We start from the raw sequence: 27930 nt of genomic DNA, 5'->3' as shown, positions 1-27930 counted from the left end.
GGTTAACGAGCACTGTTAAGTGCTTCCACAGGACAATCTCCTGTAAACCTAACAGCCGCCCTTGAGGGGACCACTAGTCCTAATATGTGAGTACAAACAAGAACCGGGCCTGCATAGACTCCCACACTGTTTGCCCAGCCGGGGAAGAGCACTGGGTTTTCGTTCTGTTACTGATTCGCTGACAGTATTGGGCAAGTATCCTAACTTCTGGGCCTTAGCGTCTGCACCCATAAAGCCGGGGTGGTGACCACGGTCCTTCCTGGCTCATGCGGTTTCTTTCCTTGAGGGAGGTCATCAGAAATGGGTAACGTGCCCCTCCTCTCATGCAAGGACACAGAGTCCCCTCCAGTGGGGGCTGATGGGAGCAACGTCTGCGGTTTCCCTGCAGGAGTCTGGGGGCTCTGCTGCTGGGGGAGCTCTCAAGACAGGGGTGGGGCGTTCACTTCATCCTCCTCTGAGGGGCACCACGGATTTCTGGACAGGGCCCCAACCTGTGCACGGGGTCTTTCAGATCCCAGTTGTCCCAGAGCTAAACGAGTCGGGGATGGGCGATGGTCTGGTGTGGCTCCCTTTGACCCCAGGCGCTCCACTCCTGGGTGGGGGCGGGCAGCTGCCCAGCATGCTCAACGCAGCCCTGCTCATGGGGGCAGCAGGAAAGCAGATGTGGGGGAACAGCTCAGCTCTGTTGTGCCCCTTCTCCGGACCCTCTCAAGGCTGGCAGAGAGGTTACATGAGAACAGATGAAGCCCCCTGCCCAACATCGTCTCCCTCTCCAGCGAGTCATCCCTGCCAGAGCTGTCCTGGGGGGCCTGCCTCCATCCACCAGAGCTCTGCCCTGGGGCCACTCTGGAAGGACGAAGCAGAGCGACTGCTCCAGTAACCACGAGCTTCATCACGGCTGAGCCCTTTGAAGATTCGACCGCCACCCCAACACAAGGAGCTCTTCGCAATAAAGTACATGGTGGCAGCAAAGAGGAAGTGAGCAGCCTGCTGTCCGGCAGAGAGTGGGTGCCCAGGGCCCCCCTGGCCACACTCGGCTGGGATGACAGGGTGCCTTGTTCCGTTCATTTCTATTTTCAGTATGTTTTGGGAGGGTCTGAACTCCTCTGCACCTGGCCCCCACACTGTCCCTCACTCCCACCCCGAGGATGGCCTCTAGGGCTCTAGCGGGGCTCCTGTCGCCCACTGTAACCTCCCCGAGGTGAGCCTTGCCTGCCCCCTCCCACCCCACAGGGACACAGCGAGCTATGGAGGGGTGCAAACAGCACGGAGTCGGGGCAAGAACCTGGAGTTCGAGGCTCAGCTGCACTGCTCTGTGCTGCCTCATCTGCAGACTAAGAGCTAACTCGCGCACTTACACCCCGTGCTGGGTATTGGGGGTGCAGGACACCAAGCTGGGGAGCCCTCCGTCCTTGTGCAGGGAGAGAGGCGGACGGGAAACCTGGGTTGTCGTCTTACAAGAGAACAAGGCTGCAGGCAGGCCGGGCAAGCGCAGGTGCCTGCCTCCCGAGAGGTGCCAGTCCAGGCAGGAGGGGCAGCCTGGTGGAGGTTCCGCAGGCACGGTGCGGTGGACGAGGCTGCAGGGAAGGGTGCCCCAGTGCACGGGGAGGTGGTGGGAGGGCCGTGGACGTGGTAAGTCACTGAAGGTGGGGGGGGGTGCCCTGGTCATCCAGGGTGACCGCTCACAACAGGGCGGAGGGCGGTGTGGGAGAAGACAGTGAGACTTGCTGCTTCCACGCGAGAAATGACAGCCCAGAGCTGGGGAGGCTGCTGACGGGGGGTTGGGGGGAGAGCCGGGGCCCTGAGATGGGGTGGGAGGAGGGGAGGAGCAGAGGAAGGCATCCTGGATGGCTGCCGGGGTCCTCACTTGGTGTGACATCACAAGGTGACTGAATTCCGGAAGTGTGGAGTCTGGGTGCCTAGGACGTGCTCCAGGGAGCCGCCTATCTGGATGCAGCTGAGGTGGGAGTGAGGAGACCTGGGGGGGGGGCTCATGGGCCGAGAGGGGTGCCTGGGGGAGAAAAGAGGATCAGGCAAGAGCCAAGGGAGGGTTTCCCGGAGGCCGTCAGGTGTGGCCAGTCCCGGACGGCCATGGCCGTGGGGTGAGGAGGGCAGAGTCTAGCCTGCTGCACAGCAGAGGGGGGCTGAGGAGCAAGGACCCTGAGTACATGCAGTGTGGCCACAAGTAGATCAGTGCCACAGAGGAGGGTTTCCTTCAGGAGGGGGAAGCGCCATGAGGCAGGTGGGGGGGGCGGCAGGGGAGGTCCCCAGTAAGAAGCTCCTCCGGTCAGTGGGGTCGGCGTAGGGGTGACGGGTTGCCCTGGACACACACCCCACCGGGAGAGGCATCACAGCAGAGAAACCACTTTTTGATCAAAAAGCAGACTTCTCCCACACCTAATTCTAAATGTTTAAGAGAGAAAGAATATCCTCACTTCAAACTGTTGCTCGGAGGCGTCTGGATTTGCTGCCTCCGTATAAGCGAAAGCCCTTCCCCTCCAGGATTAGCCTGCCCTGTTTCATTGTTCCCTCTCCCGGCTGGGCTCGGCTCCCATCAACTGGGTGTGGCTTGGCTCAGGGCGGAGGTAAAATCAGGGGAACCTAGAAGAGTTACAGGGACGCTCTGAGTGATCCGTGGCTTCTCTGGACGCGTCTGCCTGTCTCCGATTTGCCAGTGCCCCCAGTGCCCTAGCCGGGTGGGGAGTTACAGGCCGGGCATGGCAGTCCAGTTAGTTTTGAGTTGGTCAGATTTGCACGCATTACCGTCTGAGGGCTCTGAAGAAGGATGGCGAGTAGATCACAAACAGGCTGACCGGTACCGGGCAGGCCGGCGCGCTCTGGTCTCAGGCACAGGAGGGTGAGCTCTCGGTGAGGGGCGTGGGCCATGTTTGCAGAGTATGGGCAGGGTGCTTCCAGGCAGGGTTCTCTGTGGGTTATCACCATCTGGGGCACGGGCTCACAGCGGGAAGGAGCAGGTGATGGCCAGGGGTGGGCAGCCCGTGTACTCCCCCAAGCTGGGGTGGTCCAAGTCCCCACGGTTCGTGTCTGCAGGGAGGCCCGGTGACTGGTCGCTAGGGGGTCCAGTTGTTCTCACGCACACACAGTGGGGCTCCTTGGCACCCGGCTTGTACAGCTTCCTGGGGACACCGATCCAGTCTCTGCTCACACCTCCGCTGAGGACAGAAGGAACAAGGACGTGTTACCAGCAGGAACTCGAGTCTCTGGGGAGGGGAGCGGGGTAGGCCACCTGGCGATTTCCCAAGGCGGCGGTCTGCAGCATGCGTCCCCTAACCCTGCCGGCTCTCCTGACTTCCTCCAGCTTCCCCTGCCGTCCCGGTGCTCCCGGGCCCTGCCCTGTGCCTTCCCAGGAGCCAGCGCTACTTCCCCGCACTGCGAACACCTGGGAAAGGCTCTCCCCTACTGGCCCGTGAGCGTCTCAGAAACAGTGTCTGGCTCCAATCCCCCACTGCATCCTAGCGCCTCTCGCACTCCTTCCCTGCCCCTTACTCCACACCCAGTCCCTGTCTGAACTCAGGACTCCTTTGTCGTTTCCAAAGGGAGTTAAAACAGACCGGGCTGAGGCACAGGGATAGGGTGGACTCGCCGGGGGAGGGAAGGCAGTGAGGCCAGAGGGGGCCACCGAGACCGGCAAACAGGCCCTCAGGTGGGCAGGCCAGGTTCCCCGAGCCCCTCCTTCTGGAGACCAGGCCCTGTCTCTTCAAAACTGAACAGGAGCTTTCCTTCCTGCCCCTTCCACACCTGCTCCCTGAATTAAGGTGGAGGAAACGTGATAGACACAGGGGCTGGGCCTGGGGAAAGCTAGCAGCTTTGGCTGTTGGCTCTCGTCTGCACAAGGAGAGCAAGAAGGCCTCTCCACAGAGAAGAGGGTGGACGTACACAGCTTACACTTGAGGAAGGGGATCCCCTGCTTCTCAGGGAGAGCTGAGCTCGTACTTGAGGCCCTTGAAGCTTGCTGTGTGTGCCGGGGCTGGGGGGTCCCATTCTCTGCATCAGAGTTAAGGGGATTGAGGGCCTGATAATTAAACACCTGTTTTTCTTCCAGCTGCCCCCAAACAACCCGGGAATAATCTCTGGGGCATCTACCCTAATCGGGCTCCCCTCACTTTATTTCTCCTGGAAAGGGCTTCTCGGAAACACTCAGCAGTTGCCATGTTTCGTGCCGCGGGCCGGCCCCGCCTCCTCGTCCCTGTAGGCGGCCGGGATTTGTGCAGACAAGAGGGAACAGAGGCCCTTGGACGGATCAACAGGCCAAATTGAGCAGCTGTACTTGGGCCTGCTCATCCCAGGCCAGGGTCTCTGGGGAGTGCAAGCAAACAAAACACACGCCCGGGTCCCCACCCTCACCTCACCTGGTTGTCAGGGGCCCCAGAAGCCTCGGACACGTAGCCAGTTGAGACTCGCTACCCAGAATGCCTGTACTTTCAAAGAGTCCCCCTGGGTGGACAGCTGGGTTATGGTGTCACCGAGTCACGTGTGGGAGGGAAGCCTGTGTACCTCTCCGGGGAACACCACAGCCGGCTGCCCCTGCTGGAGCTCCACTCGGCATTGCACGGTGGGAACGTCTGCTTCTCCTCCAGCGCCCGCCGGCCCGCCTCCGAGCCTCGGCTGATCATGGCTTCCACCTGGGTCAGTTCCGGCGTAGGGAGGCCGTCCTCTCCGTAGAACCGTCCTATCACCCTTCCTGTGGTGACGGGACAGCTGAGGTCAGGGTCTCGGTCACCTCCACGGTGAAACCCAAGCTCCCAGGGTTTCTGGCTCAGGACTAAGAACCCCTTGACGTCTGACAAGACCCCACATAGAAGCGAGACTGCGCTAGCTGCGGACTCCCCCATACGGAGGCCGCCCACCCTTCCCCACATGCAGACAGCGCTGCCTGGAGGGCAGAACTGCATGTGATTCCTTCCTCGGCGCTCCACGGTGCTGGAGGCACGCGGGATGTGTTCCATAAACGCACGACAAATGACTGGCTTACTGGGTCACACTTTTGTGGCTCAATTCTTCCCAAAGTGAAACGATTTTGTCTTGCAGAACTATCAATAAGTCATTTATTGAGCATTTACTCAGGGTCAGGTGCTACGCTTGTGCTTCACCAACATTCTGCAAACCCTCAGAGCAACCTAGGAGAGAGACGGAGGCTGAGTAGCTGGGAGGGCTCTGAAGCTGGCGCCCACGCTCTCCCTCCACCATCCTCTCTCCCTCAGTCCTGCGGTGCACGAACTGAATGGAAACAGCCAGCAAGTGGTCCATGAACCTGCAGGCCTGAGCCAGAGGGGTCAGCTCTCCTTTGGGGCAGGGACTTTCGTCTCTGAGTCCTGATGTGCAGGCCCCTTCCCGCAGCACCTGCCACAGGAAGCAGCAGCAGAAAGTGCTTCTGGAAGGGCCGGCCAAGAGGAGCAGGTGCCTGAGCGGCCTTGAGCCCTGCACTACTGGGCCGCCAGGGGCAGCTTCGTCCCCCCTCACGTCCAACCATCCCGACTGGTCCAATTCTGTTTACGTCACTTGTGTGACCTGGATTAGGAGCTGCTGCTCCTTCGTATACAACATACACTTTCCTGTGCTCATGTCCATCCAACAGCAAATCTCGTCCGGCCGGCCTCTAGAAGACACCGCGGTTCTGGCCACCTTCTCCATTTCTCACCCAAACTACAGCCTGCAGCTGCGGCTTCCTGATGATCCGGCTACTTCAGTTCTTTCTGCACAAAGCAACTGACTGATTTTTGGAAAACATGAGTCACCTCCTATCTCCTCCATGCCATGGCTTCTGAAAGCATGTGGATAAAATACAGACTTCTTGTCAAGGCCTCCAAGACTCTTGCCATCTGACTTCTCTTTGCTTCTGCAAACTCTTCCCAAGCCGTTCCTCCCTTCCCCAGTGTGCTGTCGGCTCTGCACGCTGGCTTCCTTCCTATGTGCTGACCGTGCTTAGCTGCTCCCCGTCTCGGCACTGTTCCCTCAGCCTGGAATACTCTTCCCAGACCTCAGTCTGACTGGCTCCTCACATCCAGGTCTCTGCTCACCTACTGTCCCCTCCAACAGGCCTCCCCTGACCATCTGCTCAAAAGTGCCACATACCACACCCCACACACAGTCAATCCGCTTTATTTACACTCAGTCCCAACTGGAATTGTGTGGGCGGTTTACTTGTTTCTGTATGTCTCTCCTGCCCACCAGTGAGGCCCCAGCACTCAAAATAGCCCAGTACAGAGCATTCACTTTCCGTGCTTATTAGAATATAGGAGGGGATCAAGGCGCAGCCTCTGAGTTGATCTAGCAGAAAACTTCCTCCTAGAGGGTCTCTTTGTGCACGGCGACAAGCCTGTCGTGCTGGGTTTTAGACATGAGACCCACAGAGGCAGGAGTCATAGAGGCAACAGAGAAAGAGTTGGAGAAGCTGTGTTGTGAGAATGGCGGTCACCAGCGGCTGGGTCTCCAAGCCAACACTGTATCCAGAACACAAAGACATCTCATTTGCCTGTGAGGCTTGGCCACTGGCTGCCGAGATGGCTTCCTGTCTTCACTGCCCCCTCTGATGGGGCTTTTCTGGGCCCGAAAGAGCCTAACATAGCCCACCTCCTATAGAACGAGCCAAAAGAGGGCAGGACCTGCATTCAACTCATCCCTGGTCCGGTCCCCATGAGGACCAGAACCATCACTTACCCAGAGTAGGTATTCAAATACATGCTGACTGACTACAGTCCCTCCCCGACCCTCACACACATACGCTAACACTGTTCAAACACAGCAGTTTGCTCCCCAAATATCAGGATGACATGTTTGGTCTGGCAGTCTTTGCCCACTCTCAGGGCTCTATTCTTTTTCTTTTGTGTTAGGATTTCTTTTCCTTATTAACCTGGTAATATTTCAACCAACCTCCCGGGAAAAAGGGAGAACCCAGCCTCCTGAAGGTCTGCAGAGAGCTCTCAGTCCCTTCAGTGCAGACGTGGTTGTGGTGTCAGGAATGGCCCGGGACAGCCCGGAGGAAAACCCAGAAGGGGGTGTGCAGGCCGGGAGGGCAGGAGCCAACAAGTGTGTGTGGTGGGGGGGCTGGACGCAGAAAGAACTGTGGGTGTTCTGGTCAGCTGGATGTGGAGGGAGCGGAGGAGCTCGGGCAAAGGCCAAGGTTCTCAGAAAAGGTAACCCAAGTGGTCAAGACAGAGCAGACAGTCAGAGGTGTTAGGGGCAGAGACGGAACGCTCCCAACCGAGACCCATTCTGGTGGTGAGGAGCACTGATGCTCCCCAGGCAGTCAGCGGGTCCAGTTGGGCTCCATAGAGGGAAAAGGGCCCCAACCACCCCAATTTTCAGTGTTTACAAAGCACTCTAGTGTTTAGAGTCTAACATTTCTTTGGGACACTGTTAGGTGTCTTTCTATTTCAAAGGTGATTCCCTCCTTGCTTGCCCGGCACAACTGGCTTTAACAAGTGTTTGGGAAACAGTTCCTTTGGGATGGACACAGACTAATGCTGGTCTCCCTACAGGGCTAAGTAAGAGTATCTGTCAAAACTGCACACAAACGTAGGCCTCGAGCCTTCCCGACTGGGTGCTGAAGCCCGATGCCTGGGACCCAGCGAGGCTCCTGGAGCTGGTGGTTCAAGGTGTGGCAGGCAACCCCTGGCTTTGGGGCCACAGAGGCCAAAGCAAATGGCAGGATCATCCTCTCCCAAGAGTATGAGTGAGAGAAACAAGTGTACCAAACACTTCCTTCGGGGACTCATGGCCACACTAACAACCAGAGTTTAAGGGGAAAATTTCATGGGTATTGTACAGATTTTAACCTTGAGTCCAATCCCCAAAGAACTCTAACTCTTTTAAAAAATTGCAGGACAACTGAATAGAATCTATGGAAACGACCTGTGGAATACCTACCAACGAATTCGTAATTCTTCTCGTAGAATGAAAGCCAATTTTGAAGGGCGAGCACCTCCGAAAACGACAAGTCAGCTACATGGTCCACCAGGCCTGCTTCAGAGTAGTCCCCAGTCACAAACGCCCTCGATGCATCCCGGCCTGCAGGAGACAGGTTTCCAAGTAGATGAGCTCGTAAATCGCCGGCACTGTACCAACTCAAGAACTTATTTTCTGAGAATCATCTGGAAACCCCTAATCCCCATCTCCAGGAAAAGCTCATCTCCCCTCGCTGGGATAGATGTTAACACAAGTATATCTTCCTTTTAACACCTGTCACAAAATAACTCATTAATTGTTGATGTAATAACTATCTAATGTCTGCCTTTTCTACTAGTCTGCAAGTTTTATCAGGGCAGAGAACACACCAAACTCAGTATTGATTCCCCAGTGTCTGGTAGTGCCTAGTCTTTAGTAATTATCAATAAATATTGGCTGAATGAAACCCATGCATTTACAGTTGATTTTCAGTAAGTCAATTCTCAATAATTATTTCAATAATTCAAAGGGGGAAAGAATAGTGTTTTCAACAAATGGTGCTTGGACAACTGGATAGCAACATGCAGAAGAATGAAAATGGGCCCCTACCTCACAACATATATAAAATTAACTCAAAATAGATCAATGACATGAATGTCTGAGCTCAAACTGTAAAATTCTTAGAAGAAAACATAGGTGTAAATGTTTGTGCCCTTGGATTAGGTGATGGTTTCTTAGATAGGACACCAAAAGCACAAGCTAACAAAGAAAAAATAAACTCGATCAAAATTTTTAAATTTTGGGGGTGCCTGGGTGGCTCAGTCGTTAAGCGCCTGCCTTCGGCTCGGGTCATGATCCCGGGGTCCTGGGATCGAGTCCTGCATTGGGCTCCCTGCTCAGTGGGAAGCCTGCTTCTCCCCTCTCCCACTCCCCCTGTTTGTGTTCCCTCTCTCGCTGTGTCTCTCTGTCAAATAAATAAATAAAATCTTAAAAAAAAATTTTTTTTAATTTTGTGCACTACAGCACACTATCAAGAAAGTGAAAAGGGGAGAAAATATTCACAAATCATGGATCTGATAAGGGCCTAGTATCCAGAGTATATAAAGAACTCTCACAACTCAAAGTAAAAAGACAACCCAATTAAAAAACGGAAAAGGATTTGAATAGACCTTTCTTCACGGAAGATACACAAATGGTCAACAAGCACATAAAAAGATACTCAACATCATAGTTATTAGGGAAACGCAAATAATCAAAACCACAATGGGCTACCACATCAAACCCATTAAATGACTATAATCAAAAAGATGACCAGTTTGGTGAGAATGTGGAGAAACTGGAACTCTACTACATTGATGGTAGGAGTACAGCCACTTTAGAAAATAACTTGGCAGTTTCTCAAAAAGCGAAACACAAGCATTACTACATGAGAACTGAAAACATAGGTCCAAACAAAAATGTGCACATATATGTTCATAGCCGTGTTTTCATAATAGGCAAAAAACGGAAACAACCAAAACGTCCAACAAATGATGATTAAATACACAAAATGTGCTATATACATTCAACAGAATATTACTTGGCCACAAAGCGGAATGCAGTACTGACACGTGACGATACAGCCTGGATGAACTTTGAAAATGCTGCGCTAAGTGAAAGAAGCCAGACACAAAGGCCTCATGTATGATTCCAACTGATATGAAAAGTCCAAACAGGCAAATCTTCAGATGGAAGTGGACAGAGGGTGCCAGGGGCTGAGGGGTAGGAGGGACTGGGGAGTGACTGCTAACGGGTATGGGGTTTCTTTGGGGGTGATAAAATTCCTGGAACTAGATGATGCTGATGTTTGCACAACTTTCTAACTATATTAAAAAGTACTGAAGTGCATACTTTAAAAGGGTGGATTTTATATTGTGTGAATTATATCTTAATAGACAATAATACAAACATTGACTGCATGAATGCACATCTCTGCTTCCCTCCTAGGCTGTGTGGGTGGTGGGGAGCACGCATTTCTGATTCCTCAGCACCTGGCACAAGGCGGGCTGCATAGCAGTGGTCAGTGCATAGATGCTGAGTGTGCAACGGGCACAGAGGAGCTCGGCAGACGCCAGAGCACACTGCAAAGAACAGTGCCCCCGGGGATGAAAGGTTTTACGTTCACGCTCGTGCATCCTGCTGGGGCGGCCACGCCAGGGTGGGATGGGGCTGTGCACTGCAGACTGCCCTCCACGGGCAGGTGAATGAACCCTGACGCCAGGCCCAGCTCTGCTGCTAGATCACCGTGTAGCTCCGGGTAAGTTCCTTTCCTTGCTGGGCTGTTTGAGGAGCTTGGCAACACCAACTGACCCGAATTCCTTCTCTGTCAAGGCTTCCATTTCTGAAGTTCTCCCTAGAGACAGGAAGTGACTTGTATTTAAGTACCAGAGGCAGCTTCCCAACTCTGACACTATGACAAATGGAAAGTGCTTATTTAACATCAGCCTAGTCACTGGCCCTAAGCTCAGCATCTGTTTGTTCCTATTAACCTGGGAGATGGTTATCCCTCCAGCCTGGTTGGACAGGCTGGTGGTCCTGGTCCAAAGCCTGTCAACAAATCCCATTCGCCACTGCCCTCAACTATAAAACAGGACAGCAGAATAAATTTCGTTTGACAAACGTTCCAGGCCTAACATCCGTGCAGCTTTCTCCTAAGTTCTGAAAGACCGTAAAGGTGACCAGACCTTTCTCTGTGCTCTAACCTGATAATCTTTAATGGACGTAAGTGCGTCTGTACTAGAAACAAGAACGACTCACACCAAACGTACTATTTTTCGGGGGAACTTGGACACGGACATCCTGAAGAGACGACTGGAGTCAGCAGGGGACCTCTGCGGGCAGGACACGGGCCCACGCTTCGCTGCGCGCTGAGCCACGCAGTGCGGCGCGGAGCACCTGTCCGGGGGCTTCTGCCCGGCCGGGGGGTAACAGACAAGCGGCCAGAAGCCTGTTTCTCGAACCTACGTCGCAAAGAACGCCTGGGAAAGACAGGGAGGGGACGGGCTGGGCTGCTAACAGCGGGCCACCGTCCCGCCCGGGCGTCGGACCCCAGCGGGATGGTGCAGCCGAGCACGGCCCCCACATCAGCCTGATGACTGTGCGGAGAAACGGGCTTATGAATGAATGAACGAACGAACGAACAAGTGCATGAATGAGTGCACGGACGAACGACGCACGGGCGGCGACCGGCCGCCTCGCTGATACCTGCGAAGCCGCTATAGTGGGCCCCTGGCTCGTAGTGCCTCCGGCCGGAGGACACATCGTAGACGCGGCCGAGCAACGCCAAGTAGAGGCCCGGGTCCCCGGGGCCGCCGCGGTAGCGGGCCAGCTCCTCGGGGACGAAAAGGCGAAGGCCAGCGCGGCCGCTCCACCAGCCCATCCACCGTGCCGCCGCCGCCGCCGCCGCTGCGGCGGCTAGGCCCAGCAAGAGCCCACGCCCGCCGAGCCTCAGCATGCAGGCCGCAGGCGGCCGCCCCGCCTTCCGCGGCCAAGATGGCGGCGACGCAGGCGCGACGCCACCGGCGGACGTCACCGGCGCGACGCCCCGTCGTCCCGCCCGCGCCACCCAGGGGACAACGGGGTACTGAAGGGAAAACGGCTTTGGCGAAAGACCACTCCCGGCTCCACTCCCTGGCTTCGCTTTTTTTCAGCGTAGGTAGTGAACGTGGAGAGAGAGCGAGAGTGTAAGCGCCGAAGGCTCGGCCACGCCGTTGCCACCCCCAACAAAGATGGCGGCAAAGGAGGCTGCGGGATGACGTAGACGTTAGGACGGACTCGCCCTCTGGGAAATCGGGTTTCCACCCCCTGCTCAAGCCGTCCTCCGCTCTCTGTCTTACGGCATCTGCTTGAGTCCGCTTGACGGCGCCTTTGCGACAGCAGGCCTCGCTTGACGGCGAGGAAGCCGGAAGCCTCTGCCGCCGTCGTCCCCTCCCCGTCCCCGCCCGCCGGGTGCCGCCGGAGGTTGACAGGTCGAGGCGGGGAGGCGGCGGCGGCGGCACAGCCGGGCGCCCGAGACGGAGACTCCATGGGGAACGCTCCGAGTCACAGCAGTGAAGACGAAGCGGCTGCCGCGGGGGGCGAGGGCTGGGGTCCGCACCAGGACTGGGCCGCGGACTCGGGCACGATCTCCGGCTCGGGCCCCCCGGCACCGGCGCTGCCGCCCGCCGCGGCGCTGCTGGAGCCGGCCCGACTGCGAGAGGCGGCGGCGGCGTTGCGGCCCGCGCCGCCGTGCGAGTCTCTGGTGTCTAGGCACCACGGCGCGCTGTTGCGCTGGCTGGAAGAGCGGCTGGGCCGCGGCGAAGAGTCAGTCACCCTGGAGCAGTTCCGGGAGCTGCTGGAGGCTCGTGGCGCCGGCTGCTCGGGCGAGCAGTTCGAGGAGGTCAGGACCGGCTGGCGACTGCGGGGCGGGGGCGGGGCGGGGGCAGGCGGGTGTGAAGAGGTGGGCAGTGGCTCTAGACTGGCCAGGCAGGACCCCGTAGGGTGCGGGTTCTGAGAATGGGAGCTTGGAGCGCTCGCATCCAGCCTGTACAGCGCGGGAGACGGCTGAGAATCTCTGTAACCTCTACTAGAGGTGTGGAAAGCCTGGACTAGTCCGTCCTTGATTTGAAGAGCTCGACAAGCCCAAATGTCTTTGCATGTTCTTGTAATGCAGACATTTGTGCTGTTGCCTGACGCTGCCTCGGCTGCTCTCCGGAGCTTCCTTATCAGGCTCCGGGACGGTTGAAGGGAACGGAGGCCTAGGGATCAAGGGAGTGGCAGTGAAAACCATTCTGTTTTATTGACCGGTGGGATTTTACAGAGCACCTTCTGAATCCAGTGTGGGCGCCCAGCAAATGTGGGAGGAGAATGACATGTACTGGAAAAGCTCACATTCTAAAAGCCATTCTCATCACACAAAAACTAGCTTTTCCAAAATACACATTTGTTTTTAGATAGTAAGACTCATTTAAATCTCCGTGTAACCTGAAACTGACAGGCAAATACCAGGTTTCCCGACAGTACTTGTAATGACACAGTTTTGGGCATAATCACTAACATCATCTCTGTTAAATCACGAACAGCAAATTGATACGGCAACAAAATATTTTTTTCTCAGAAGGGGTGTTAGGAATTACTTGTACATTTCATTTTACAGTTAAAAAGAGAACTGATCCAGGGTCTCCCACTGACTCATTGGCAACCTAAGACCTAGCACTCAGATCTCTTGATTTGTTTGCTTCTTTGTCTTATGTCCCACTGCCTTCTTCTTGGGACCCTATTTCTTTAACTCCACAGTGTTACAACAAAAAGATGCTTGATTTGTGAAAGTGAGTAAGCCGTGTAGAATCTTCAGTGTCAGTGAAGGGTGAGCATATAAAGCAGTAAACTGACAGGTGCTTGTAATGCCGTTAAAAAGTGATGTACACTTTACAGCCAGAGGCTTTTAAAATACTTTAAGAATGTTTTCCTGTATATGGTCAGAATTCAGACAATAGGGTTTGTATGTTTCTTATATTTTCTTTTAAAAATTACCTGTAAGACATCCTAGTTCTTGAAGATGTGGTCATACTAGTTAGTGAAGGGTCTCCATCTATATATATTAATTCCAAGCGTCCACATAATACTTCACTTTCTAGCTCTGGGTGTATTAACAGAAAATGAAGGGGCGCTAGAAAGAGCTGTGTAGATCTGTTGAAGGAGTTGGCACATTTCAGAATTGTCCAGAAGAGAATGGAGAGAAACAGTATTTACATTGAGAGTGTCTGACAGGACTAGAGCTACAAGCAGAGGTGACAGGAGTCCTATAATGTAAGGCCAGGAGTCCTTTTTTAAAAAATATTTTATTTATTTACTTAGAGAGAGAGAGAGAGAGAGCATGGGCAGAGGGAGGGGCAGAGGGAGAAGCAGACTCCCCGCAGAGCAGGGAGCCCGATGCGGGACTCGATCCCAGGACCCTGAGATCATGACCTGAGCTGAAGGCAGACGCTTAACCAACTGAACCCCCAGGCGTCCAATGCCAAGAAGTCCTTAAGGTGTGGTTCAGAAATCACTCAAGGGTTATGATATTTTTCATTGGGCAAATATTTTTTGGGCATATACTGAGTACCAGGCACTTGGATGACAGTGGACAAAGCAGATACTTGCTCTTAAAGAGTGTGTGGTACTGAAGGAGACTCACGTGAACCCAGCAATTATAGGTATAGTGAGTATTAGCCAAAGGAAGGTGTAAGGGAAAATATAGCAGGAGGATTTAACCTCACCTAGGAAGTCAAGGAAAACTTACCTGGAAAGTCACATTTCAGCTCAGATTCGAAGGGTGATAGATAACAGACGAGGAGCAGAAGAGTTAGCGGTGTTTCAGGGAGAGGGAATTCCATGCACAAGTCAAAGTCCAGAGAATGGAGAATCTGGAAGAATGGTGTGATGTATGAGGCTTAGATAAAACTGCTGCAAGGGACAGAAAAGTCAGTGCATCAGTAGTTTAAACAGTAGACAAGCTTCTGGGCGCCTGGGTGGCTCAGTTGGTGAAGCGTCTGCCTTCGGCTCGGGTCGTGATCCCTGGGTCCTGGGATTGGGTCCCACATCAGGCTCCCCCTGCTCTGCGGGGAGCCTGCTTCTCCCTCTCCCTCTGCCTGCCACTCCCCCTGCTTGTGCTCTCTCTCTGTCAAATAAATAAATAAAATCTTTAAAAAAAAATAGTAAACAAGCTTCTTATGAAAAAGTCCAGGTGGGTAGTCCAGGTTTGACATGGCAGTTTCAGTCATCAGGGACCTGGCCCCATCCATCTTGTGCTGTCATCCTCCACAGGCACCTTCTACCTAATGACCCAAATGATTCCTTCAGCTGTCACTTTGTGCATTACAACTGCAGGAAAGGGAAATGGAAGGAGAGGGCCACACCTCCTTTCTTAAGGGCAGGGCTCACCTCCCATTGGCTCAAGCCCAGTGACATGGCCACACTGAGCTGCAAGGGAGGCTGGGAAAGATTTCTATTCAATGGCCATGTATTTAGCTGAAAAATAAGGATGTGATTACTGAGAAAGAGGAGAACAGATACCAGGTTGCAATAAGTAGTGTAACACACATGGCTAGATCCTTGAATGCAGAAGGAGAAGAGCAAGGGTAGAGAAGTAGGCAGGAATCAGGTCATGGGGAGTCCTTTGCAGCCTCTGTTATATAGGAGTTTGGAAACTGGAGCAAGGTACATGATGCTGTGGCTGCCTTCTGGGGAGCCGGTTGTAGAGGGGCTAGAGTGGGTCCAAGCAGATCAGTTAGGAAGCTATTACGACAGTTCAGGTAAGAAACTAAGTGGCTTGGGGCTGGGGTGTTGGCAGCTAAAATGGCATGAACAATTTTGAGAGCTATTTAGGAAGTAGAATAAGCCCCCTTGAGACTTATGTGTGAGCAGAGGATTAGAAGGGGAAAGGAATTAAGGATGACTCCACCAACATTACTGTCTTAAGCAACTGGAAAGGTGATAGGGCTGTTTATTGAGAACAGAAACTTCTCAGGAAGGGAAGACCTGGAGACAGAAGATGAGTTTGGTTTGGCCATGCTGAGCTTAATGTGTCCATGGGGCAGCTAAGTGGAGGTCTCTCTCAGACTGGGAGTCCTAGGAGAGAAGTCTGCTTGAGATACAGCCATCTGTTTGTTCATTGGGTTTTCATGAGAAAATAGCCACATTGTTTCCTCCTACTGTGATGTGTGTGTGTATGTGTGCTCTGTGAGAACTTAAATCCCTTGGAGGTGGTCCATGGACTGTTGAGCATAGTTAAATCCAGAGGTCGTTCAGCCACTGTAACCAGAGAAATATATGGGAAGAAAAACCTGAGTGGTTGTACCTTCCTGTTATGAAACTCAAAATCCCAGTAGTCACACTGTGGCAGAAATAAACATTAAGGAGTCAGAAGCCCAGCAATAAGAACTGGTGACTTGTAAAATGTTGCAAGTTCGTTATTTTACTTTTGTAAAAATCCCTGGGGCCACCTAGAGCTGTGTCATAGGGTATTAAGTATCCATCCACCAAACTCACAAAATACGTGTTTGGAAGTCTTCTTTCACATCTGTATGGTTATCCCCCCTCACTCTCTACAATGTGTTCACATACCTGGTGTCTAGTGATTTAGGCCAGCCATGCAAGGCTGGTGGGTGACCCCAGCCACCACACTGAGGATGAGACTGAAGACACTGTAGGGTTCAGGGACTCACTCAAGTAAGATGGGGAAATAAATTCTGGGACTACCACTCTAGTGTGAGTCTTCTGACTTCAAGCCCTGCACCCTTCCTCCTCTAAGGACCTGTTTCTCTGGGATTATTTTTCTTTAGTCTCATCATTTTTTTTTTTTTTTTTTAGCCTTAATTCTTTAATTTTTCCCTACATGCTAAGGGAGACCTAGCAAGAATAATTCAAATTTGAGAAAAAGCATCATGCATTTTTCTTGAAGCCTCTTCACCTTTATTAGATTTGGTACGGGGACAGTTGGGGTTGGCCTGATACTGAGATCTGGTGACTTTCCCTTCCTGCTGGTTAGCACTTGCTAGTTGAAGAGAGCAGGTCTGTCTGCATGTGAAGGCTTAGCCAGGGTTTGAAAAGCTGATTGGGATAACTCACAGTGGTTGTCCTGTCCGTAAGTATGGAGTAATTATACGGAGAAATGTCCAAGAAGATAAGTATTAGCCATATATGTGATTCCGTGCTCTAAAATAAGTCTGTCCTTTGGTTTGAGTAAGTAGATAATTCTGTGTCTTAGTTAATTTTACACGTAAGCTTGTGAAAATGTATTGTGATACTTCAAGTTTAAAGGTTTAAGGGAAATGATAATATAATGTCTTTATAGCAACTGAAATGATGAGGTTTTTTTCCTTCTTTCATTTTATGAGACCCAGCACAGTAGAGCAGGTTACCTTTGGTATACATTATTATTATAATGCCACGTGTTTCCAAGTTTTATATGCCTGCCCTTGGCTCCAGATCTGCACTGCCCTCTGCGCCCCCAGGTGTCTTGCCTTCATGGTCCCACGACCTTCGTTGTTGGAGGTGGTACCCTAAAGAAGTTGCTGGAGTTGTACTATAGATCAAAGTCTGAAGGTTTATCATTTTATAGTGACGTACCTTCTCTCGTGATAGGTGTGGCCCATGGGGAAGGACTCTGGTTTGGTCCTAGGGAGCAGTAGCTAACTGACTTTTATACAGATGAGGAATAGAGTTAAAGATAAATACCTGTTTGACACCAGAGATTAGAGAGTCCGTGTTTGTGCTCTCAGTACGCTCTGCTTCCAGAAAATTATGTAGTGTGTCGGGCAGGAAGAGGTGCTGAACAGAGGATGATGGCAGATGGCTTTCAGGTGGGAATTTGAGAGAAATAGGCCTTATTTTATTAATTTGCCACACTAGCTCTGGTGCTTCCTTTGTGAAATTCATTAGGCTGTAAAGTCTGAGGGCAGGACCATTATCGTCCACCTACTAACCACCTCAGCGCAGCTGTGGTGGTAAGTGCGCTGCCCCCACGACCCTCAGGTTGGGTTAGCAGACTGACTGGTTCTCCAGCCTCGTACTTTCTAGTCAGTCTGTAACCTCGGAGTAGTAAGGTATTTTTTGATGTTTGGGGAAACAGTTAAATATAGTTATAGTGAAAACTTAAAAAGGGTCTTAGTTTGGTTTAGAGGAAATTTAGAGAAAAATACCATTTGTCATTATCAGGTCAAAAGTTTTAATCAGTTAGTTTAGAATGGCTCTGAGCCCAAGAACTATGCTAATAGAATTATGCAGATGTAATTCTCTACCCTTTGAAGACACAGAGTGTGAGAGACTTCTGTCTGTGCGGGAAAGATGAAGCAGGTTACAGACATCACTTGCCCTCAGTTCAGAGCCTGCAGAGACTCCCTGTTGCCTGAAGAGTCAAATACACATTGCTCAGAATGGGCGAGAGCCCACGGGCTGGCCTCATCTGCCTCTGTTCCCCTGCTCGAGCCCTGTGCCCTAGCCAGTGGGACACCTGCCTTGTCCTGTGTGTGGACCTTGTTTCTCTCAGTTCTCCGATTCCCTGACTCGGCACCATCACCCGGTCAGGACCAAGTGTTTCTCGTGGCATGGTTCCATGGTTCCGTGTCTTCTGTATAACTCTGTTTTGGCCCCGCCCTTGAGGCTCTTGTTGCCTGTTTGGCATTGGGAGCGCACTGTCTGGTCTTGCCCTGCCGTTTGGCTGTGAGGCCCCCCGCCCACCTGCCTGCGCTGCTCCGGCATACGGAAGCCTTCAGTGAGTGATGGCCAGTGATGGTGACAGGCAGTGTAGGAGAGAAAGATGCTGGGTGAACTGGAGGTTATTTTGACCCTGTGTGCTTTGCTGTGTTGGGGATGATGGTATTGGCTTCTCTGGAGAAGAAGAGCTATAGAGGAAAGGTCACAGCTTTGTTCTACCTTCCCCTGATTTCCAAAATACCACTTCATCATGTCCTGTCGTACTGTAGAAACTGCAGTGGCTCCCCATTGCTTTTAGACTCAAATGTTAGGTTAACCTTTAGGTCTGTATACCTTTCCACTCTTATCTCCTGGTGCTTTTTAGCCGGCCAAGCCCATTCACAGTTTCTCATACATATGGGATTTTGTCCTTGGCTCCCTTTACCCCCTTTAGCCCTTTGCTCCATCCTAAGCCTTTCACTTTCAGGGACCACAGAGGAGCGTTTAACAGTAGCATGGAGTTTGGGAAAGGCTTCACCAAACCAGGGCTTGAGAGACTGGAAGAATTTGCCAGGCAAACGAAGGAAGGGATAGAGTTGAAAGGTATAGCACAGGGGTGCCTGGGTGGCTCAGTCGTTTGAGCATCTGCCTCTTGATTTCAGCTCAGGTCATGATTGCAGCGAGGTTGTGAGATCGAGCCCTGTGAAGGACTCTGTGCTCAGTGTGGAGTCTGCTTGGATTCTCTCTCTCCTCCTCCCTCTGCCCCTCCTCCCCACCCTGCTTGCACGTTTGCTCTCAAAAAAAAAAAAAAAAAAAGGTATAGTATGTGCAGATAAATTGGGGTGAAAGAGTGTGGCAGAGTTTGGGAATGGCACTCCTTTGGCACCTCGTCTAGAGTATGAGTTGGGGGGGACCTTAGTAAGCATTGCATGCAACCTGTCCCCTCCCCTTGCCCAATAAAGGAGTCCCTTCTGTAACATCCTGGACAGCTGTGTGGTGAGTCTGTTAACAGTATCAGTGAACTTGCTGTTTTGTATGTCTACCTGTTTCACTATTCTTCAGCCTGAGTTTCAGACTTGGGCTCTGGGGTCAAACTGCATGTGGGAAAATCCTGGTTCCACCATCCTCCAAGCCATGTGATTAACTCACACAACCACTCTGCATCTCAGCTGTCTCTCCTAAAAGATGCGCATGATAACGGTAGCTACCCTGTATGGTTAGCATGAGGATTCGACGAGTTAGTGCACGTAGAGCTCCTAGAACAGTGCCTGGCACACCCTTCCTGCTGTTAGTGGTGTTCTTCTCTGTTGCTCCGGCCCTGCCCTAGGAGGGTTTACTCCGTCTTCTGACAGCCCTTTCAGACATGGAGGTAGCACGATCTCACAGATGGGTAAACTGAGGCCGTAAGTGGAGAGGTGAGCCTCAGCCAGCAAGTGGCAGGACTGGGACCAGCTCCACATCTCTTATGCAGCTTGTTTCTCCCAGGTTGAACCAGTGTCCAGCCTTTGTATGAAGCCCCATGCATGCGTTCTGCTGCTGTGTGCCCCCGTTCTGGTCTGTGAGGATTTTGGCACATTCTCATGTGTACCGTGGTCTTGATCCCACAGGTGGTTAAGGAGGTTAAGCAGGAATGGTCTGAGCGTTGTCCCATGTTGCCCTTGGGCTGGGGCAAATGGATGGAAATCTGCAGTCGACCAGTCTACTTCTCTCTCTTGTCTGCAGGGTGGATCAATAAGTATGAACCATCTGCAGGTGGTATACAGGCCTTCTAACGAGATTGTAATAACAGTTCTTTGCAGTTTACTAGGCATAGTCTTGTTTGTGAGACCTTCGAGTCTTCACAACAAGCTATGAGGAAAGGTTGGACAGGAAGAGGGGTTGAGACTTAGGGGCCCAGAGTCTTGTCCCGGGTCTCACAGAGAAGTGGTGAATTTGGCACCATCCTTGCATCCACACTTCCCCTTAGTCTGACTGTGTTACACTTTTTATCTCTTACGTGCTGCGTGCAGAGGGCCTGCACTTGGGTGCTGCCCGAATGGTTACGGTGTAGATGGCAAAGCACGTAAGTGGGTGTGGTAGGAAGAGGCCTGAATCAGGAGAGGAGGAGGAAGATACAGCGGCCAGGTTACTGTCTGCATGGAGATGGGTGTTAGCTCCTTGGAAATAGGGGGCATTGCTTTGTTTTTAGAGAGAAGGTCGACTTGCTTCACTTTGCACAGTTAGGGCCAGACCCACTGTATTCAGTTGGGTTTGGGGCCCCATGTTCCAGGCTGTAAAGTTTCAAACTGTTGGGAATCTGGTGAGTGTTAACTTGCCTGTGAAACACGAAAGAATAGAATGGAATAGAAAAGATTAGGGTACGTTGTATCTGATAAGAAAGTATTACATTGTTTCATGAGACTTTTATATCAGTATCACAGAAATGTATTTCTTTTTTATTTTATTTTTTATTTTATTTTATTTTATTTTATTTTATTTTATTTATTTGACAGAGAGAGAGAGAGAGATCACAGGCAGGGGGAGTGGCAGAGGGAGAGGGAGAAGCAGGCTCCCCGCGGAGCAGGGAGCCTGACACGGGGCTCGATCCCAGGACCCTGGGGTCATGACCTGAGCCGAAGGCAGATGCTTCACCGACTGAGCCATGCCCCTGAAATGTATTTCTTTCCTTTTTTTTTTTTTTTTAAGATTTTATTTATTTGAGAGAGACAGTGACAGAGATAGAGCGAGCACAAACAGAGGGGAGGGGGAGGGGCAGAGGGAGAAGCAGGCTTCCTGCGGAGCAGGGAGCCTGATGTGGGGTGACAAGGACCCTGGGATCATGATCTGAGCCGAAGGCAGATGCTTCACCGACTGAGCCACCCAGGCGCCCCCCGAAATGTATTTCTTACAGTGGATCAGCCAGTGAGACTTGAGACGCACTGCTCTGAGGTTATGTCAAACTGGAGGGTCCCAGAGGGGACAGCCAGCATGGGAATGAGACTAAAGCCGGAGCAGATAGAGAACTGGCTGAGGGAGACTCGGGGCCTGTTGACCACCATGTTTAGTGATCCGTGGGCTGTTTTGGGGCAGAGGGATCAGATGTGTTCTGAAGCGCCCCATAGGTGGTGGACATTAGAGAGACACATTTCCATTCATTATACAGAGAAGAGAGTTGTTGCTGTCAGAACTGGTCAGAAGACATGAGCTTCCCATCACCAATGTGTGTCACAGAGACACTGGAGAAGGAGTTCAAGCCGTGCGAAGGCATGTATGTTAAGAGATTGGTAGGTCCATTCCAATTTGAGGGTTTAAATAGATCTGGAATGATCAGTCTTCTCCTCTCTTAATATTCTCCAGTGGCCTCCTGGTACCCTTACTATGCGATGGAGCTCCTCAGCCTGATGGGCCAGGCTCTCTCTATTCTGACTTCTGTCTCTTCGTCTGCTGCCCTGCCTCCGAGCCACACCAAGCAGGAGAGTCCTCGAGGTCATCCATGCACTCTGTGTCCATGCTCACATTCTGGCCCCTCTACCTATGATGGCTGCCTCATCTCCACATGCTTACAAATTCCTAGTTACTCATTAAAGCTCAGTGCAGGGGTGGTTTTCTCAGGGCCATTTCCCCCGAACATCCCAGTCCCTTTTGGGCTTCTGGCCTCTGGAGTGTCTGTTAGCTCCTGGCGTAGTGGCACATAGTGTAGGATCCCAAAGTGTACCACGATTCAAATCCAAGTGCCATTGTTTACTGGTACTAACCTTGTGACCTTGAACAAAATACTTCACCTCTCTGTCCCTCACTAGTAAGAGGGTAGTACCTACCTTTAGGGTTGTCGCGGAAAATAGGAGTTGACCCAGCTGAGGTGCTTGGAGCTCTGCCTGGTGCTTAGTAAATACTCAGTAAATGTTAGGTACTGTAGTTGTTTATGCTATAGTTCTGTTGTGATAATCATTACACATCACATTGCTACTGTTGGTTTGCACATCCGTCTTTTCTAAGGCTGTGAGGATTTTCGAGGGCGAGGACTGTGCCCTGTTCATTTTAACATGCGCAGAGCCGAGCGCATTCGGGTGTATAGTGGCTGCTTATCAGAGGGTGTTAAGTGAGCGCGTGAGCAAACTGGATTCTGTGAAGTCCTGTAAAACAAGCTAGGTGTTAAGTGTTGGATTTGAAAACCTGTACGTTTCTTTAAAGACAATTTCCAAGCGTGGCAAGTTATATATTTATTTGGTGAAGCTGTTAGCAATGCTGTTCTGATTTTTTTTCACCCAATATGTTTGTTTTTGTTTGTTTGAAAATTCTTTTTATTGTATTCATTAACTATTGATAGATCAACAGAATCTTTTTTTATAATTTTAATGTAATTTATTTTTTTTTATAAAGATTTCACCTATTTATTTCAGAGAGAGACAATGAGTGGGGAGGGGCAGAGGGACAAGGAGACTTGCCACTGAGCAGGGAGCCCGATGCGGGGCTCGATCCCAGGACCCTGAGATCATGACCCCAGCTGAAGTCAGATGCCCAACCGACTGAGCCACCCAGGCAGTCCATGAGGCTCCTGCTAAAAGCAGTGGTCCTCCGTGCTCCCGCCCGGGGTTGCCGTCACTCCTCAGCTCCTGCAGCTGGCTCATGAGTGGTTTACCTGTGTATCGCGAGGCAACATGTGTACATTCCTTCATGAGTTTCCAGTCTTAGACTTTGTTTTATTCCCGCTGCAGAAGGTGAGTCCTCAGTTGACTTTCCCCTTCCTGTCCGGGCCCGCATCCACGCATCTCCTTTCCTCCCTGCAGATCCTTTCATCTTGGTGTGGAGGTTATTACGGGCGTGTAAATCCTGTACGTGGCTGAGCTATGCAGCGCTCCACGACTGCGACCCCTTTCTTACACAGCTTTGTATTTTCTCTGAGGTTAACAACAGAATTGGTACTTTTCTTGTGCTTACTTTTATGTTCTTCTGTCATTAATTTAACCCCAGATTCTCTGCCACTTGCCTGAATCTCTTGCAACACATTGGCTGTGTTCAGGCACACGGGAGTTCCATCAGACTCACCTTCTCAAGAGCCCGCTGATCCGCTTTATTCTGGACCTGGTGTTCTTTAGGTTGTTGGCATCTCCAGCAACCGGGGATTCATTTTCTCTCTAGGTTGGACCCCATTCTTCCCCTTTCTTGGCATATTCGGTTTTCTGGTGACCGCACCCTCTAGGAGCTTTCTGAATAAGGGAGCATTAACTAGTTTATTTTTTGAGAGCCTTGCATGTGTGAGAATGTCTTTTTCCACTCTCTCACAGTTGGTGGTATTTTGACTGTGTATTAACTTCTGGGTTAGAGAGAGTCCCCCCAGAATGTTGAAGGCCCTGCTCCTATTCCAGCTCCCTGTGTAACTGCTGAATCAGCCTCTGATTCCTGACCTCTGACATGGACACTGTGTCTTCTCCCTGGAAGTAGGAACTTCTCTGTCCTCTCCGTGTTATGAAATCTCAATACGATGTGCTTTTATTCACTGCGGAGGGTATTCAGCCTCTTCAGTTTCAAAACTCATGTCCTTCAGTTGGAAGAGATTATCTTGGACCATAAGAATTGTCATTTCCCTCCCTCCTCTTTCTGTATTTCCTTCTCTGGGACTTGTAGTATTTGGATATTGGATTCCTGGACTGGTCTCCCGTTTCTTTTCCTCTTGCCTTGCCTAGTTTCCATCACTTTGTCTTTTGCTCTAGTCTCTGGGCACTTTAGTCAATTTATCTTCCAGCCTTTTGAGACTTATCTTTCCAAATCTGTTGTTGAGATTTTCATTTTGCTGTGGTATTTTTAACTTTCAAGAGCTTATAAAAATGTTCTGAATAGACTGTTTTCAGTAGTAGTCTCTTGGCCTTTCATGACGATGCAGGGTCCTTTTTTATTAGGTGGTGGTGGCGCCTCCCCAACTCTGAATATACTAAAACCACTAGGTTGTACACTTCAAAAGGGTGAGTTTTGTGATATGTGAATTATACCTCAGTAAGCTGGTATTAAAAATATTTTTTGAAATATTTCTCTGAAGATATTAATGATAATCTTTTTGACATTTTCTTCTCCTCCTTCTTTTCTCCAAGTTGCCATTTGTGTGTTTCCTATGAAGCCTTTCCTCAAATGTCCAGTTGTCCTGGGCTGGAAACTCCTATTAAAGAGTGGGAGACTAAAGAGGTGGGTTCTCCATGCATCTGGCTGGTGACGCTGAACCTCACTGTAAGGTGAACGGGTTGGCCCCTTTCATGGGGAGCCCTCCAGTACCGGTGTGTCCAGGTCTGTCCTCATGGGCTTGTCTGGTGCCGCAGTCTCTTGCCTGGAGGGTGTGAGACAGGCTGCTAGCATTCTGGGAGCCCGAGAGGAAGAGTGAGTCTTCTAAACCTTTACCCTGTAAACTCTAGTGCCTGATATTTCCTCGTCCAGAGACTCTGTGCTACTCTCTCTGATGGAATCAACTCCCCAGGCTTGTGATTGGAGAGAGGATCTGAAGATGTCTTATGTTTGTTTGTTTGTTTAATGGAAAATTTTAAACAGAGGAAAGCCGAGATAAGCGTAGAATGATCTCTCTCACATTCCAGTTCCAATAGCCACCAACTCAAGGCCAATTTTATTTCATCTAAATCCCACCTACTTTCTCCTCCAAATTATTATTATTTTTTTTAAAGATTTTATTTATTTATTTGACAGAGGGAGAGAGAGATAGCAAGGGCAGGAATACAAGCAGGGGGAGTGGGAGAGGGAGAAGCAGGCTTCCCGCTGAGCAGGGAGCCCGATGCGGGGCTCGATCCCAGGACCCCGGGATCACGACCTGAGCCGAAGGCAGACGCTTAACGACTGAGCCACCCAGGTGCTCCTCCTCCAAATTATTTTGAAGCAAATCTTTTCCATCCACAAATACTTCATCTATAAAAGTCTCATTAAATATCTTAAGAGATGAGAACTCTTTAAAAAGTACACAATCCTACTATCACCCTTTCCCTTCAAAACAAAAAACCAAACCCCGGTGATTCCTTAAGGTCAGTATTACAGCCAGTCATTTCTAACTGCTTTTTAAAATAGGCCCCTCATCGATTACCTCCACCCTTGGTGGCGCCCGTGGCCACCAAGTCCTTAGAAGGCTTTTGGGGTCCTGCAGTGGGGAGCAGCCTGTGTCTCTGCTTTGCACAGCTCCAGCTCAGGGCTCCACTTTTTTGTGGAGGAGTGGCCAGCACTAGGCATCCGTCTGCTTTCCAGCTTCCAAAATGTTGTTGCTGTTGCATCACGTAATGTTCTCTTTGTCTTTGTGCTTAGAAAAAAAATCCCTTCATGATATTGTCTTAGTGGGATTTCAGGAGGAAGTAGAGGTAAACGCATTTGTTTGAACACTCCTGATGGCTGGTGGTCCAGCTTGCTCGGAAGCCTTAACAGATGCGGTGGGCGTTCCTTCCCAGAGTCCCTAATCCATCTTTCTACCTCATTGGCAACAGACAAGTCCATCTTCATAATGAGCTTTTCCCTCTAATGTCTTTTTTAATTTTATTTTTATTTATTTATTTTTGTCTTTTTTTTTTTAAAAGATTTTATTTATTTTTGAGAGAGAGAGAAAGAGCGCACACACGTGCACAAGCACGAGCAGGGTGAGTGAGGGGCAGAGGGAGAAGCAGACTCCCCGCTGAGCAGGGACCCTGATGTGGGACTCCCTCTCAGGACCCTGGGATCATGACCTGAGCCGAAGGCAGAGGCTTCACCGACTGAGCCACCCAGGTGCCCTAACGTCTTTCTTAAATTAATTAATTAATTAATTTTTATCTTTTCCCTCTAACTTCTGTCTCACGACCTTCGTTTTCGCTGGCCCTTCTTGTGACAGTCCATCCCAGGCACCTGTTCTTCACCCTGAAAGCCCGTGCTTCTGCATCCATCCTCATGGGCAGTGTCTTCTCTCCACCATGATCTCTTTCCTCTGATCCCTTCCATTTCATTTCTTTTTGGTGGGGAGCTTCCAGACCCAACGCAGCTTCCTGACTGGGTCTAATCAGAAAAGAACAGGGTGATATTTTCTCTCCTTTTGAACATCATCCTTTGAGTGGTGTAGCCTTTGATCCTGTCATTTTTTTGGATAATATTGTCAGGTTGAGGAAATGCAAAGAGAATGCTTTGTCTTTCCCTCACACATTGCTCTAAACTCTGTCCCCCAGCCTGCATTTATGCCCGTGGTTTTTGGACCTGAGTGTAGGAATTTGCTATGTTCCTTTTAAACACTGTGTTTAGAGGTCTGTCTGTGGTGGAAATCGGGGTACTCGTGTCAGTCATGAAACCTCAGTGGGACATCTCCATATTCCACAAAGAGGGAAATAAGGAAAAGGCAGGAGTTTTAAGGGAGAGAGAGGATTACTTAGAAAAGAAGGTGGGAGACTCCTGAAGTATTTCATGGTGAGGGATGTCTGTGAGTGAGTGAATCAGCAGGAAGAGAGAAGCCACTGATCCGGGAGGGACTGAGATCTGGGGAGACAGGGCAGTCGCCAGGTGAGGAGAGTCTTGTAGAACATGGGAGGAGCCGGCGTCAGGGACACAGGAGAGGGTGACGACGCGGGTTCAAAAGCACTCTAATGTGCTTTCATTGTATTGGACTCTGTTCAGATGCTGCTTAGTCCAGACAGCAGCCTGTGAGTTTGGTAATATTTGCTCCATCTTTCAGATCAAGGAGCTAAGGCTTCTGGAGGTAAAGGAATGTGTGGGTAGTCATATAGCCAGTTAGTGACAGAGCAGGATTCAAACCAAATCCCACACTGTACCCACTTCCCCAGATGGCCCAATACTGGCAGGGAGCAAGCTCAATTATGGCTAAAGGTTAGTGAAAACAGAGCGGTGGCATAGATAAGTACCAGTTAGGTCTTGTGTCCAAAGAGTGTTTGAAAGGAAAAGCCCTGCTAAACCTGAGGTGCTACTCTGAGCCCAGTCTCCCACTCTAGCTTTCTATCTGGCTCTCTGTAACTTGCTGAAAAATGTTGCACTGCTTGCTTCCTGAAGTTATTTGGGAGAAGGGGATTAATCTCTTGAAAGACAGATGAGATGATAAAATTGTGTGTATATGAAGTAATACTTGTATACATACATTCTGCAGAGCACAGTGAGTTACTGTCCTGAATTTGATTGTTCTCTGAATGATGTAAATGGACTCTTTGCCCACCTACCACAGGGCACTGGCAGCAACAAAGTGTCCAGATTTGGAACAGACGTGATTATATTGCATCTCTTATGTTGTAGGCCTTTGCCCAGTTTGATGCGGAGGGCGATGGTACCGTCGACGCTGAGAACATGTTGGAGGCCCTCAAGAATTCCAGTGGAGCTAATCTCCAGGGGGAATTAAGCCACATCATCAGACAACTGCAGGCCTGTTCTCTTGTCCCAGGTAAGGCTCTCACCTGAGTGCTGAAGGCCAGAGAGTGCTAGCGTAGGGCCAGGATGAACTTTGCTGTCCTATGGGTTGTAATTAAGTAAGGTGAGGGCCCCGTGAGATAAATGTGCTTCTCCAGGAGTCTCTATTAAGCACAGGAACTGACTCAGTCCGTGCAATCATCTCCTTGGGTCCCCAGGACTGTGATGCTTGAGCAGTTCTACCATTTTTGTGAACTTTGGTTGTGAGCCTACCTTCCTTAGTGGATCTCTTTATTTCACTCTCTCAAGAAGCTGTCCCTGGCTCCTGGTTCTCTTAGCATCGTGCATTTGTTTTTTGCCTCATGTCACCACTGTAATTAATTAATTACCCACTTATCTGTAAATGTCTGTCTTTACTCCTACACTGTGAGCTCCATGAGGATAGCGGCCTTTTCTTTCTGCTGTGTCCTCACATTTAACACATTTTGGGTATATGGT

General features: G+C 50.8%; 2 protein-coding genes across 5 annotated transcripts in view; one reads left to right on the top strand and one right to left on the bottom strand.

The window, feature by feature from the left end:
• Window positions 1–2398: 2398 nt before the first annotated feature.
• On the bottom strand, window positions 2399–11450 carry CYB5D2 (cytochrome b5 domain containing 2). 2 transcript variants are annotated; one of them, XM_036078422.2, is made up of 4 exons: window positions 11149–11450; window positions 7888–8028; window positions 4516–4702; window positions 2399–3173 (listed from the first exon to the last, which is right to left on the bottom strand). In XM_036078422.2, the coding sequence occupies exons 1-4, from the start codon at window positions 11396–11398 to the stop codon at window positions 2957–2959; spliced, it is 795 nt and encodes a 264-aa protein (XP_035934315.1). In that variant the 5' UTR covers window positions 11399–11450; the 3' UTR covers window positions 2399–2956. The 2 variants fall into 2 exon arrangements, with proteins under 2 accessions (XP_035934315.1, XP_077923867.1); XM_078067741.1 differs by lacking the exon at window positions 11149–11450 and adding an exon at window positions 10064–10192.
• A 417-nt stretch (window positions 11451–11867) lies between these two features.
• The window catches only part of ZZEF1 (zinc finger ZZ-type and EF-hand domain containing 1), a 103732-nt gene continuing 87669 nt past the window's right edge, over window positions 11868–27930 (top strand). The window contains exons 1-2 of one of the 3 annotated variants that reach the window (XR_013445915.1): window positions 11868–12322; window positions 27322–27466. Coding sequence is in view for 2 of the 3 variants with exons in the window: in XM_036078417.2 (XP_035934310.1) it covers window positions 11969–12322; window positions 27322–27466 (499 nt within the window). In the remaining variant the exon portion in view is untranslated. The remainder of the gene's footprint in view (window positions 12323–27321; window positions 27467–27930) is intronic. The other 2 variants (XM_036078417.2, XM_036078416.2) reach the window with 2 other exon arrangements.

This window comes from Halichoerus grypus, chromosome 2 (genome assembly GCF_964656455.1).
Source record: "Halichoerus grypus chromosome 2, mHalGry1.hap1.1, whole genome shotgun sequence".
NCBI lineage: Eukaryota > Metazoa > Chordata > Mammalia > Carnivora > Phocidae > Halichoerus > Halichoerus grypus.
This window is presented reverse-complemented; position numbering and strand designations above follow the sequence as displayed.